Source organism: Trichosurus vulpecula, chromosome 4 (assembly GCF_011100635.1).
Source record: "Trichosurus vulpecula isolate mTriVul1 chromosome 4, mTriVul1.pri, whole genome shotgun sequence".
Lineage (NCBI taxonomy): Eukaryota > Metazoa > Chordata > Mammalia > Diprotodontia > Phalangeridae > Trichosurus > Trichosurus vulpecula.
Genome location: NC_050576.1, coordinates 301,506,150 through 301,519,375, shown reverse-complemented (window position 1 = coordinate 301,519,375; position 13,226 = coordinate 301,506,150). Strand labels below are relative to the sequence as shown.

Here is a 13,226-nt window from a genome sequence, read left to right as displayed (position 1 = left end):
AGAGTCAAGTTGGGGGTGACAAGGTATTTGAGTTTGAATATTGTCTGTTCAAGAAGACCTAAGTTCAAACCCTTACTAGCTGTGCGACTCTGGGCAGGTTATCTCCTTCACTCTCCTCACATGTAAAATGAGGTTAGTAATAGCATCTACCTCACAAGGCTGTTGTATGAAACAAATGAGGTGATGTATTCAAAATGCTTTGCAAAGCTTAAAGCTATATGTAAATGTTAGCCATTATTATCACCACATCATTGTGATTGATGATGTCTATAGGACATCCAGGAGATAGCCTACAGGCAGCTGACAGTGCACTGTTACTATGATTCTTCAAGAGATGGATTAGGGCTAGGTATCTAGTTTGGGGAGTTAGCTTCATAAAAGTCATATTTGAACTTGGAAAGCTGATCACTAAAGGAGAGGGGGTGGAAAGAGATGAGGGTCCAGACCAAACCCCGGGAAACACTGACATTTAAAGGCCAGGAAATGCAAGATATTCCAGCTCAGGTGAGGAAGAAGGAAGGATCAGACAGGAAGAAGGAGGATCAGTTGAGAGCAGATTTAGAGAGGGGCAGTGTGCCTCATCAGGTCAGTAGTCTGAAAAGCTCCAGACAGCTCAAGCAGAACGGGAACTAAGAAAATGTAACAGATTTAGCTGTTTGGAGATTTCTATTGCCTGAGTGGACTCTGATCAGCAAAACCTCCTTAAAAGCTTTGTTAATTTGGAATCTGACTAGTTTGTAAACAACCATTGGAGTAGATGTAAGTGTATCTACATTTAAGAAACATATTCTTTTTAAGAAATGGTGTTTCCTGGGCAGGTAGGTGGCGCAGTGAGTAGAGCTCTGGCCCTGGAGTCAGGAGGACCTGAGTTCAAATGCAGCCTCAGACACTTGACACACTTAACTAGCTGTGTGACCTTGGGCAAGTCAATTAACCCCAAGTGCCCTGCCTTCTCCCCTCAAAAAAAAAAACCAAGAAAATCCAAAAAAGAAATGGTGATTCCTATACATGCTGTCCTATTACAATGCCTCTGTGTGGCATAGAGGTGACCCTGAGTTCTCAGAGACCATGCCAGTTGAGCTATTGGCAAACCTACCAAGCTGGAAAGACTTGGAGTATGGGTTTTCTGTTTTATGAAGAAAGCCTAAGTTCCAGAAGGCCTGGAACCAGGTTGACATTATAACATTTAGTATTTTGGCCACGATAAAACTTTGTACTAAAACATTGAGGAGTAGAGTCCTTATGGGTGACAGCAGGACACACCAATGAAATCAGAGATCTGTGAAATTTTGAAGTACCGTGAACATGTACAATAAACGCTAATTATCCAAGCTACCCACCCCCAAGTTAAAACTATCTGCATTTTATCAGAGAGAAAAATAATACATTTAAATAAAATAAAAAACAAATGAACAGTTTCTTCTGTATGCCCTTCTATCTGTTTTGCTTATAAGAACTCCTCAAAGTCAAGGAGACCTTGATTCAGGTTCTGCTCCTGGCACATACTGGTTGTATAGCACCAGGCAAGTTACTTAATAGCCCAGGAAACTCTCTAGAACTAGAAATTTCAGAGATATTGATATACACTGGTAGAGGGAATTTCTCTTCCAACAGATGAAGCAGAGGACAGAGCCCTTCCAGGAGAAACAAAACAAAACAAACTTGATTTTTATTACGCGGGTGCCAGGTTCAGAGAAGGCACTCAGCAAACATTTGTTGGTTAAACATGTTCCTTGTTGTTTACATGATTGATTTGTTTTTACTTTATAGATAATGTGGGTTGAATGACCAGAAATTCCAAATTGATGAAGTCCAAGTGAACAGAAATTTAGTATATTTATTCTTCTGGGATTGCTCTTAGCAAAGCCTTTTATAGTACATTTGTGATTGGTTTTTCTCCAGAAGTTCAATGCTCAGGAGATAAGAGAAAAATTATTGATAGGAGAAAAAGCTTATTCCTAGAAACTCACTTCTTAAGAGTTAGGCACATTCAATGGGGATTTTCCAGGGCTTAAAAAAAAGGACTTTTTCCAGTTTATTAAATTCCATTTTTAAAAGGTTTTATTGAAGGCTTTGGGGTTTTAAAAAATTCTTTAAGAGTCTAGTGGGTTATTTATTGTACAAAAAATGCCATTAGTACTTTGAGTGTCTTTGCCCTAGGGCCCATTTCCTTCTGACCTAGTTATCATACCCTCATCCCTAGATTTTTTAAGATGGTTAGGGTGTCCTTTAGGGCAGCTAGTTGGCTAAGTGGATAGAGTACTGAGCCAAGAGTCAGGAAGACATCAGTTCAAATCTTGGCGTCAGGCACTTACTTGCTGTGTGACCCTAGACAAGTCACTTAACCCTTTTTGTCTCAGTTTCCTCAACTGTAAAATGGGCTGGAGAAGGAAATGGCAAACCACTCTAGTGTCTTTACCAAGAAAACCCCAAATGGGGTCACAAAGAGTCAGAGGAGACTGAACAACAGCAACAATACGGATTCCTTTGAGCTTCTGATTAAAATTAAATCTACCGACATAATTACTTTTCCAACTTTCAGACTTCTTCACTGTGGTATTTCTTGACAGATGGTTCTCACTGCTCTTGGTTTTGATAAAGTCCAGATATGTGCTCCCCCTCACTAATGAACCCCACCTTATAACAAAGAGAAACAGCCAAGCAAAACCCATCAATGTAAAATGAATCCAATATCGTGCAATATTTCATACATGTAGTTCCCCCACCTCTCTACCAAGAGCAGAAAAGTGTGTTGTGTCGTAGTATTATAGATTTAGTGATGGAAGGGACCTTAGAGACCATTTAATCCAACCTTCTCATTTTATAGATAAGGAAACTTGAGGTCTACAGTTGCTTAAAGCCCTGCCCACAGTTTGCCAGGTAATTAGTAGAAGAGCTGGAATTTGAACTCAAGTTCTCTAAATCCAAGTCCGGATCTCTTTCATTGCTTCCTGCTGCCCTTCATGTGTTCTTTGATTCCAGCACTTGAGTTGGGGCCTCCTCCATGGTCTGTTCCCAGGCGAGGGAGGTAGATGTGCTAGGTGCGGCATGCATGATTCTTGTCTCATTTGTGGTATCTGAGTTTGAAAACACACCCTGAATAGATGAGATGCCTAAAGGAGAGATAGAAGTAATTTCAAGTGGTTTGTCCTAGAATTATCGGGGACAGCTTAGTTTACTTCTGATAAGAAGCTCACTTGTTGAATAATTTCTATAGCCTTTGTACAGGACCTTATGAGACAAGCAACCTTATGAGACAATTGTCCACTACTTCCAGATTCATTGAAGAACTCATGTAAAAGAAGAAAGATAAAAGCCAAAAGAGTGAGGGAAAGATTCTCCATGCCACTAGCAGCAGGAGAGGTGGAATTACTGTAGCATTGGCTTAGGCAGACAAATGCCAGATTTTTAGGTGCTGCCCTTATAGATAATTCCAGTTAGAAAGGAGAGAATGAAGCATTGGTTTTCTTTCCTTCTGTAATTACATATTGTCAGAGCTCTCTCTGAAGCAGGCTCCCAGTCTCTTCCATGAAGGAAATTGGGCATTTTGCCCATGCTTATAGAGACTGGTCTGATAGGCCAATCAAACCCTTATATATTTCATTGATACTTAAAGCCTAGTACATCATTACCAGTGACTCTTTTCTCTCAGTCCTAAAAGATAAGAGCTAGGGACAGCTAGGTGATAACTTGGATAGGGTACCAGGCTTTGGAGTCAGGAAGACTTATCTTAGTGAGTTCAACTCTGGCCTCAGACACTTGCTAACTGTGTGACCTGGGCAAGCCACTTAACCCTGTTTGCCTCAGTTTCCTCATCTGTAAAATGAGTTGGAGAAGGAAATGGCAAACCACTCCAGTTTCTTTGCCAAGAAAACCCCAAATAGGGTCATGAAGAGTTGGACACAACTGAAAATGACTGAACAACAATAGCTAACTCTCTTGAAAGAAAAAAGTTAAGCACAACAAATCAATATATTGATCATATCTGCCATCTGGTCTCTGAAGTCACAATTGATCACTCTTTTGATTTGAGTTCTGATGTCTTCCCATTTATTATCATGGTCATTGTGTAGTTTGTTGTCTTGGTTCTGCTTACCTTGCTTGACATCATTTCATTCACTCAAGTCTTCTCATGTTTCTCTGAATTCTTCATAGTCATTTCTCATTAGCTTAATAAATTTTGCTTCCATTTTTATAGCACAATTTGTTTGACCATTAGCATTAGTTTTCTTATATGGAATTAAATTAAATTAAAAAACTCAATATATAGCCAGGTCACTGATCTCTAGTAGTTTTCCTATTTGTAAAAAGAATTCCTTTGTTAAACAAAGCAAACTTGGAAAGTTACGGGTGTATCTATTTTTATCGGCAATGCCCTTGTTCACCCTGTGTTTGTGTATATAATGGGCAGTTTTATTTTGATTATAAAAAATTAACAAGATAATTGAGTCATCCTATTGACTTACCGGCATGTACAAATGATGTCCAAGGACATAGATAAGATAAGGAAGGTTGGGAGGGAATGAATTTATCAATAGTTAAAAAAAAAAAAGGCCATGAGCCAGTTTGGGATTAGCTGTTCCCATAATTACACTCACTAAGATTGGAGGAGAATAGCTTGTTTCAGTGTGAGCTCCTGCCCCTTATTGGACAACAACTGACATTTGTGTCCATAGATATCATTAGTCCCATTTTACAGCTGATCAGACAGTAGCTTGGTGGTATTATGACTTGCTCACTGTCATACAGCTAGTAAGTCAGAGGTAGGACATCCCCAGCCTAGCACTCTCTCTATTACACCCTATTGCTGCCTTTCCAAATGACATTCATGATAGCTAACATTTACATAGTGCTTACTATCACTGTGCTAAAGTTTGATCCTCACAACAACTCTTTTATTTATATTATATTATTTATATTTATATAATATATTTATATTATATTATATTTATTTATAAGTGAGTAAACTGAGGCAAACAGTATTAAATGACTTGTCCAGGTTCACACAGCTAATAAGTGTCTGAGGCTGGATGTGGCCTTGGGTCTTTCTGATTCCAAGCCCAGCACTGTGCACTATGACATCTCCTAGTCGCCACATGGTGACAGATACCCAACTGTTGAAGGGGAAGTACGTGGCAGTAATGTAGAGAAGTTTCCATTTTTGCCATTCCTATTTTGAACAGAACAGGCCAGTTACCGATATCCTCATTTCCTCTTTTGGAAAACGGCACCAGGACTTCTAGGTACTTTCTTACTCTCTTGCTAGAGTCAAGTAGGTTATTTATTGTCAGCAAAATGTTATCAGTATATTAATATCTTGTGTTAGGGCCTACTTCCTTCCAACTTAGTTATCACACCCTCATCTCTAGGTTTTAAGATGGTTAGGGCTTTCTTCGTACCCCTGATTCCAATTCAACACACTGATTTAGTTATTTTTTCAAATTTCAGGCCTCTTCATTGGGTTATTTCTTGACAGATGGTTCTCCCTGCTCTTGGTTTTGATTTAAGTCCGGCCAAAAAACTTTGGACTTTGAGCTTCTTTAGGGAGCTAAAATTGGCTCAGATTCAATTGAATCATCTTTTACTAAGAACCTACTATGTGTGAGGTGCCTTGCCAGCCTTTGAGATTGCTAAGAGAGATAAAATGAAAGTCCTGCTCTCCAAGAGCATACAGTCTAAGTGCGGGAGTTGAGAGCTGCTGGGAGTGTCCTAAGAGAGAAGATAGCCACACTTGATGCTCTGTGTTACTAGTTACGAGCTTGTAGCAAGGGTATAGGGAGGGAGCAATTATTTAAAAAACAAACAACCAACAATTAACATTTATGTAGCACTTACTATGTGCAAGGCACTGTGCTAAGAGCTTTTCAATGATTATCTCATTGGATCCCCACAACAACCCTGGAAGGGAGGTGCTATTATTATCCCCCTGTTACAGATGACAAAACCGAGGAAAACAGAGGTTAAGTGACTTGCCCAGGCCGCATAGCTAGTAAGTATCTGAGGCCAGATTTGAACTCAAGTTTTCCTGATTCCAGGCCTAGCTCTCTCTCCACTGTGCCACTTGGCTGCTGCCATTATCAGTTATCCTGGTTCAGTTGACTTCATATAAGTAAATTCAGTTCTTACTTAAACCAGGGATTGGTTTTCCAGATTGTGGTCTATCTGGGCATATTCTTCAGGGCTGGCACCTTCTGCTGCATCTCTTTTGGCACTTTCCTATTTTCTGTCCAATAAGCTAGGGGAAGAGAGACTCAAATGGGTTGGTTTTACTATTTATTAGCATTTAATAAAAGGTTTGGTTGGGGAAAAGGTTGGAAGCATTGCCTGAAATGAGCTATGAATCTTTGGTTTATTCTTGGGCCTTCTTTTCTCTTACTTATTTAGGACCCCCACCCCCACCCCTCCACGGCCATGGATAAATAAACCAGTGGTTTCTGGCGCATTTCAGGCAATATAAACATTTTCACATGTTTCCCTGACCAGACTTTCTGTTGTTTGTCAACCAACATGAAGATGACCTTCATTAGCAGGAATAGTTGAACTAGTGGTATCCAAATATCTGCCTGTCCTCAGCTCTTATATTCCTCTGACATTATTATTTCAATGATGTCTAAATTAGATTGAGATTGCCCTCATGGGGGATTGACCTTCTTCCTTTGGTGAAAATTGGATCCATTACAGTCAGTTTGTCTAAAGTTGAATTCAGCATCTTGCCCCTATACTCACACCTTCATTTCCCTTTCCTTTTTGCCTCTTCCCTTCCCTTCTCAAATTTGAAACCTAAACACCATCTGGGGAGGTGGGGGAGGCAGTGAGATACAGTGGAAGGAGTTCTGGATATGGAATCAGACAGACTGGGTTTGAATCCTAGCTATATCCCTCACTATTTGAGTATTGTGGGCAAATCACTTAACTTTTTCCTGATAACCAATAATTCTGATTGATTAGACAAGTATCTAATAATTGCTAGCATTTATATAGTGCTTTAGGACACCAGTGGGGCTAAGTGGGGCTGGGCCTGGAGTCAGGAAGACTCATCTTCCTGAGTTCAAATCTGGCCTCAGACACTTACTAGCTGTGTGACCCTAGGCAAGTCACTTAACCCTGTCTGCCTCAGTTTCCTCCTCTGTAAAATGAGCTGGAGAAGGGAATGGCAAGCCACTTTGCCAAGAAAACCACAAATAGAGTCACAAAGAATCAGATATGACAGAAAAACGACTGAACTGAATATAGGACTTGAATATAATATAGGGCTTTGGTGGCCTATATTATCTCATCTGATCCTCACAGTGTGGAACCTGTGTGGCTCAGTGACTTGCCAGAGTTACATAACTAGTTTATGTTTGAGGCTTTATTGAAACTCAGGTCTCTTCTACTCAAGGACTGGCACTCACTCCATTGAGCCACCTAGTGGCTTCTCAATCATTGCCTCCTTTCCGCTTTATCTGCCACCAACCTTTTGTTACTCCTTCCCTGCAGTAGTCTCCTAACTTGTCTCACTTTCTCTAGTCTCTTCCTTATCCAGTCTGTTCTTTACACCCGGTCAAGGTAGCCTTACTATGGCTAAAGCTCGAGGACACAACTCCTATAATCAAAAACCTGGAGTCAGGAGGTGGGAGGTTGAATCCCACTCCCAACACTTACTAACATGATGGTGAGCAAGCTTAACATCTGACCCTTAGTTTACTTATCTATAAAATTGGAACAAGGAGGCTTGTACCATCTACCTCCCTGTATCATGATGATGAAAGCTCTTTGTGAATTGTAAAGAGTTAGATAAATGTGAGTTATTATTCTTGGGGGTTTTGTTGTTATCCTTTTGGAATTGTAAAACATTTGGAATGCTGAAATACCAGATTACTTTCCTTGCAGGGTCAGGTTATGTTAATGAATAATCACCAAAGTGAACATAGGCAAATGAGTGGAAGTGATAATTTAAAGGTGTGTGCAGGGTCAACCCTGAATGCATACATATGTCTTTGTGTGTATTTGAAATATGATATATTTATTTGGTTGGTAGATAGAGTTCTAGGCCTAGAGTCAGGAAGATTTGAGTTAAAATCCCAGCTCAGACACTTACTAGTTGTGTGACCCTGGGCAAGTCACTCAACCCTGTTTGCCTCAGTTTCCTCAACTATAAAATGTAAGTAATTATAGCACCCACCTTTCGCGGTTATTGCAAGGATTAGATGAGATAATGTTTGTGAAGCGCTTAGCACAGTGCCTGGCACATAGTAAACACTGCATAAATGTTAGCTATTATCTAATAATATATTTAATAATAATAATATTGAACTCAGGTCTTCCTGACCTCAGGCTTAGCGCTGTGCCACCCAGCTGCCTCATAAGATTAATGTATGCATTTTTTTTCTTCCTTCTTAGAAGGAACTGAAAACTAGCGGCATTGTCTAAAGAAAAAACAGGAGCTTAATGGGCAACCCAAAGGGTAACAACGGGCTTTGAAAGATATTGAAACTGGAAGTGTGCTTCTGCCATCAGGAGTGGATAATAATGCCAGGCAAGGCCCCAAAGGACAGGTGTGCATGGCATGAAGGCCACGTGGATACTAAAGAAACCAAGTTGAAAGTCCAGCCTTGAATTTCAAAGGGCAGAGCCACCCTTAACAATCAGCAAATTGTAAATGTGCTTTGTTTCATGTAATAATAGGTCCCAGAAGGAAAGGAAGGGGAAAAGGGGAAAGAAACAGGAGACAGGGCTTGGAAGATAGCTACAAGATTAGTGAAAGATGGACTTAGGTCAAGAGGAATTAATAGTCTTTGGGAGTCGTGTGCTTCCTTCATTCAGGTATCTGGATGCATGGCTGGGAACAGGCCAGAAATACAGCTAGAAGTCAGAGAAAATGATCTGAGATGGAGGACGAGAGAGGGAATATAAGGCTAGGAAGTGGGTCCTGGGAAGGATTAAAGGTCCTATTAGATCTAGAAGCAGTACCAACCATTGCCTAAAAGTTTAGCATTCAGCCTAGACAGGACTGAGACTAGTGGAATGGGGTTGGTTGGTTGATTTCTTAGTTTAACTGAAGTTAAGAGGCCACATCTTGGTCAGTCGACATTGACGGAGGGACTCCGTCTCCCTCTAGTGGTCAATTTCAGTAGCATCAGGGCCTGACCAGCTCTTGAGGCTGGAAGGTAAATGGTAGAAAACGGAGAATCTGCAAAAAGAAAGAACATAGACAGACCTGACCAGCTGTGGGTGTTCCTTTCTCCTTGCTGGCCCAATCCCTCATGGCCCCTCATTGCACAAAGACTGCCTTTGACATCCGTATTCTAAAAATCAAAATAATACAAGGTTGACATTAGAAAATATGAAACCTTCCTCCCAGGTTTTTCTTTGAAATCTTCTCAAATTACTGTTTTCTACTTTTTTTTTTCCAGATCTGCTCAAAGACACATTTATTTCCCTAAGGTTTGAAGTTCAGTATTCCAAACACCTGATCACGGAAGAAATCCACGAGACTCTTTATCAAGTTTCCTGCCTTTCCAAGCACCGAGATTATGACATCTTTGTGTGTATTCTGATCAGCCGCAGTGACTCTGAGAACATTTTTGGAATAGACCAGCCTTGCTCAGGATTCCCTCTTCATCAGATAAGGAAATTTTTTACTGGGGACGCTTGCCCTTTGCTCTTAGGGAAGCCAAAACTCTTTTTTATCCAGAACTATGTGGTACCAGAAGACCACAAGGAGCCAAATAGTCTCGTAGAGGTGGATGGCAGAATGTCTCATAATGTGTGGAGACCCAGGAGCCCTACAGGAGCTCTTCTCCATCAAGAAGCCGACATCTTTTGGAGTTTGTGCAAGGTGAATGTTTCTGTGCTGGAGAAGTTTCCGGGTTCACCATCCTTCTACCTGCGATGCCTCTCACAGCTCCTACATCAACCTGCGGAGAGGTGAGCCTCACTGATATCCCTTAACAGGCCTCCTCGTGGGTCATTAGTGTTGTGGTATATATGTGGGGCTATTCAGGAAAAAAAGGGATTTACCTTTCTTTCTTTTTTTATTTAGTATTTTATTTTTCCACAGTTACATGTAAAAACAATTTTTAACATTTGTTTTTAAAGATTTAGTTTTCTTTATACTCTAACCACCACAGCAACCCCTAATTCCTGGCTGGATTACGTTCCAATAGTTTTCTGTCAGAAACTCAGAATGCATTTTACAATAGAAACAATATTATAATAAGTGGGCCATTAGCTTCCCAGGGCACTTCCCAAAAGCCTATTTAACTTATAATGTATTTGAAGAATGGTCGTAATAGTACAATTTTATTTTCATCTGAATAGTTGTTATGTTTACGGGAAGAGGCCTTTGGATACATTCTCTCCCACTGCTAGTTTATATATTAAAAGCCATTCGTTAGTCTGAAATTCCTAAGTCAGAAACTGCCTATATTTGCTATTCATTCTTGTAATAGGGTTTTTTTTTTCAGTGGTGGGGTTCAAATAAATTAACAACCGGTTCTCCACGGAAACGAGCCAAGGCCCCGCCCCTGCTAACAACCAGTTTGAAGAACTCAACATAAAATTAGGTACCGGTCTGCCTAACCAGTGTGAACCGGCTGAATCCCACCACTGTTTTTTTTTTCTTAACTTCTTCAAAGCTCTTTCACATCTCTTATCTCATCTTCACCATATGAGGTAGGCAGAGGGTTTATCACTATTCCCATTTTATAGATGAGGCAACTGAGAGCCAGAGGGAGCCCTGCAAGCCTGTGAACTTCACCGCATTGCCACAAGCTGCCTCAGTTGCTTAGCTTCAGAATCTACCCTGCCTGGTGCTCATTTTTATCTCTTCCCCTCTTCTTCAGAAGATGCTCGCTCTTGAATCTCCACATCGATCTCAACAACAAAATCTATGACTGGAACAGCAGAGTGGCCCGAGAAGAGCAGTACTCCATTGTATCAGAGCATACTCTGAGGAAGAATGTTTTTCTTCCCTGCAGATGAAAGAAAAAAAAAAGAGCTTACATGATGAATGTTCAGAGATGGGACCTCAGTCCTCTGTGTGTAGTTTTCTTCAGTGCCTTGTATGTGTGCATGTTGGTGTGGTTGCTGTGGGATGAGGTCTTGGTCCTTGGGTGAGCGCCATATTGAAATGATGGGAATGGGGTCCTTGAATACTGAGGGGGGTTTTATCATATGAGACCAGAGGCCAGAGAACCAAGGAATGAGTAATGCAAATATGAAGTATGGTCTCTTTTAGTCTTCACTGCTTATCCAGTACCCTAAGGAATTATAGTGTTACATTCCACCGCTAACTAGTGGTGACCTTTCTTTCTTTTTAGGAACCCAGTCCCTTACGGCCCCTCATTGTCTAATACCCCAAAATCAGAGTGTCTAATTTTGTTTTTTTTTTTCCTGTGGAAAGTACTATTTAATTGAGGGCTTGTCTGGTGTGTTTACAGGATGTATCTATGTCTGTATCTTTGTATAAGGGTAGCACAGTCACCTGCAGAAGGAGTCTAACAAGGATCCTCCTCCCTGGCTGCCTTTGTACTATCTCATTGAACTCAGAAAAGGTTGACTCAATAATTATGGTCTTGTAAAGTTCATCCAAGGTGCAATATGCTCCAGCTTGTAATGAACTTGCAAGTCTGCTGCTACTGCTTCTCGGGCCCTGCATGTCAAGGTGAAAAAGACAAAATATTATTTGGGGGACACAGCTGTACCAGCCTTCAAAAAGTGTTATTGTTAGTGTTTTCCCATGAGTAGCCTCCCTTAAGGGGAAACTGTCATGATGGCTTTAAAAACCATCGGGTCTAATCTTATAACAATGGTTTCCATGCATAGATTCTATAAGCTACAGCCTTCCTTAAGGAGAAACTGTCACAGAGGTCTAGACCACCATGCCTAATCTTAAAATGAAGGTACAGAAGCAAGGGTTATAAGTGAGGAAACTTTGCCACTGAGAGAGTTGTCTGTAGAGTTGTTTCTTGGGAATAAACCCCACTCCCCTCCTCCACCAGCATCTTGCATCCTTTCCTGACCTGTTCTTGCTGTGAGCATTTTTACAATCTCTGCTCATTCACTTCGAGTTCAAGAAACCATTATCAGTTTCTTGGTCTTATTAACAGAAGGCCCCCTATAGTACTTGTGAACCAATTTCTAGCTTTTGTGATTGAATAGGAATTTTGGAGATGAATGAGAATTTAATGGTCTTAGGGTAGACTTATTCTCTACAATATAAATAAAATATTTTCTTTTTCTAAATTATCTGTCCTTAGACAAGGACTCTCTGAATCTCTAGGATTCAGTTTCCTTATCGGTAAAATGAGGCAGCTGGAATAAATGACTGCTCAAGTCTCTGGGATACTATCAAACTTCTAAGGATGCCTCTGAGTAAGTCAGCAAGCATTGATTAAATACCTCATATTTGCAGGCACGATGCTAACTGCTGGGGAAACAAAGACAGGCAATAAGCCTGCTCCTTATTTGTAAGCAATTCACATTCTCACGGTGATGACACACCATAATATCAGAGTAATATCAGAAAGAAAAGCACTGACTATAGGTGTTCAGGTGGGGAGAGGTTAGGAAATAGGAAGGCTAGAAAGAATAGAAAGAGGCCAGGTTGTGAGGGGCTTTAAATGACAAACAGAGCATTTTATATTTGATCCTGCAGATAAAAGGGGCTCACTGGAATTTATTGGCTAGTTGAGTGGTATGGTCAGATGCGAATGATATAGGAAAGTCACTTTGTCAGAAGAATGGGGGATGGATTAAGAGTAGGGAGAGATAAGACCTTTGTGTCAAGGAAATGATACAGGAGAAAACACTCACCTTTTATCTATACCTATTATGATTTTATGCATTTTATTCTTCTTCCCCATTACTTTTATCATTCCAGAATGAAGTATCTTTTTTTTATCTTGTTGAACTGTTAAAACTTCACAAGCATGTTACAGGCAAGTTAGGATTTAACTTTCACCACCTTTCTTTTTTTTTTAATTCCATATTTTATTATTTAATATTTTTTAGTTTTCAGCATTAATTTCCACAAGACTTTGAGTTACAATTTTTCTCCCCATTTTTACCCTCCTCCCCACTCCAAGATGGCATATATTCTGATTGCCCCATTCCCCAGTCAACCCTCCCTTCTGTTACCCTCTACCCCTCCCCCCATCCCTTTTCCCCTTACTTTCTTGTAGGGCAAGATAAATTTCTATGCCCCATGGCCTGTATGCCTTATTTCCCAGTTGCATGCAAAA

The 13,226-nt window shown here is 40.4% G+C and overlaps 1 protein-coding gene across 3 annotated transcripts in view; it reads left to right on the top strand.

Moving 5' to 3' along the window:
* CFLAR (CASP8 and FADD like apoptosis regulator) overlaps positions 1 to 12,997 on the top strand; it is a 62,647-nt gene extending 49,650 nt beyond the window's left edge. For all 3 annotated transcript variants that reach the window (XM_036755207.1, XM_036755205.1, XM_036755206.1), the window contains exons 9-10: positions 9,396 to 9,909; positions 10,827 to 12,997. In XM_036755207.1, the coding sequence (XP_036611102.1) occupies positions 9,396 to 9,909; positions 10,827 to 10,965 (653 nt within the window). In that variant the 3' untranslated portion in view covers positions 10,966 to 12,997. The remainder of the gene's footprint in view (positions 1 to 9,395; positions 9,910 to 10,826) is intronic.
* Positions 12,998 to 13,226: the final 229 nt, after the last annotated feature.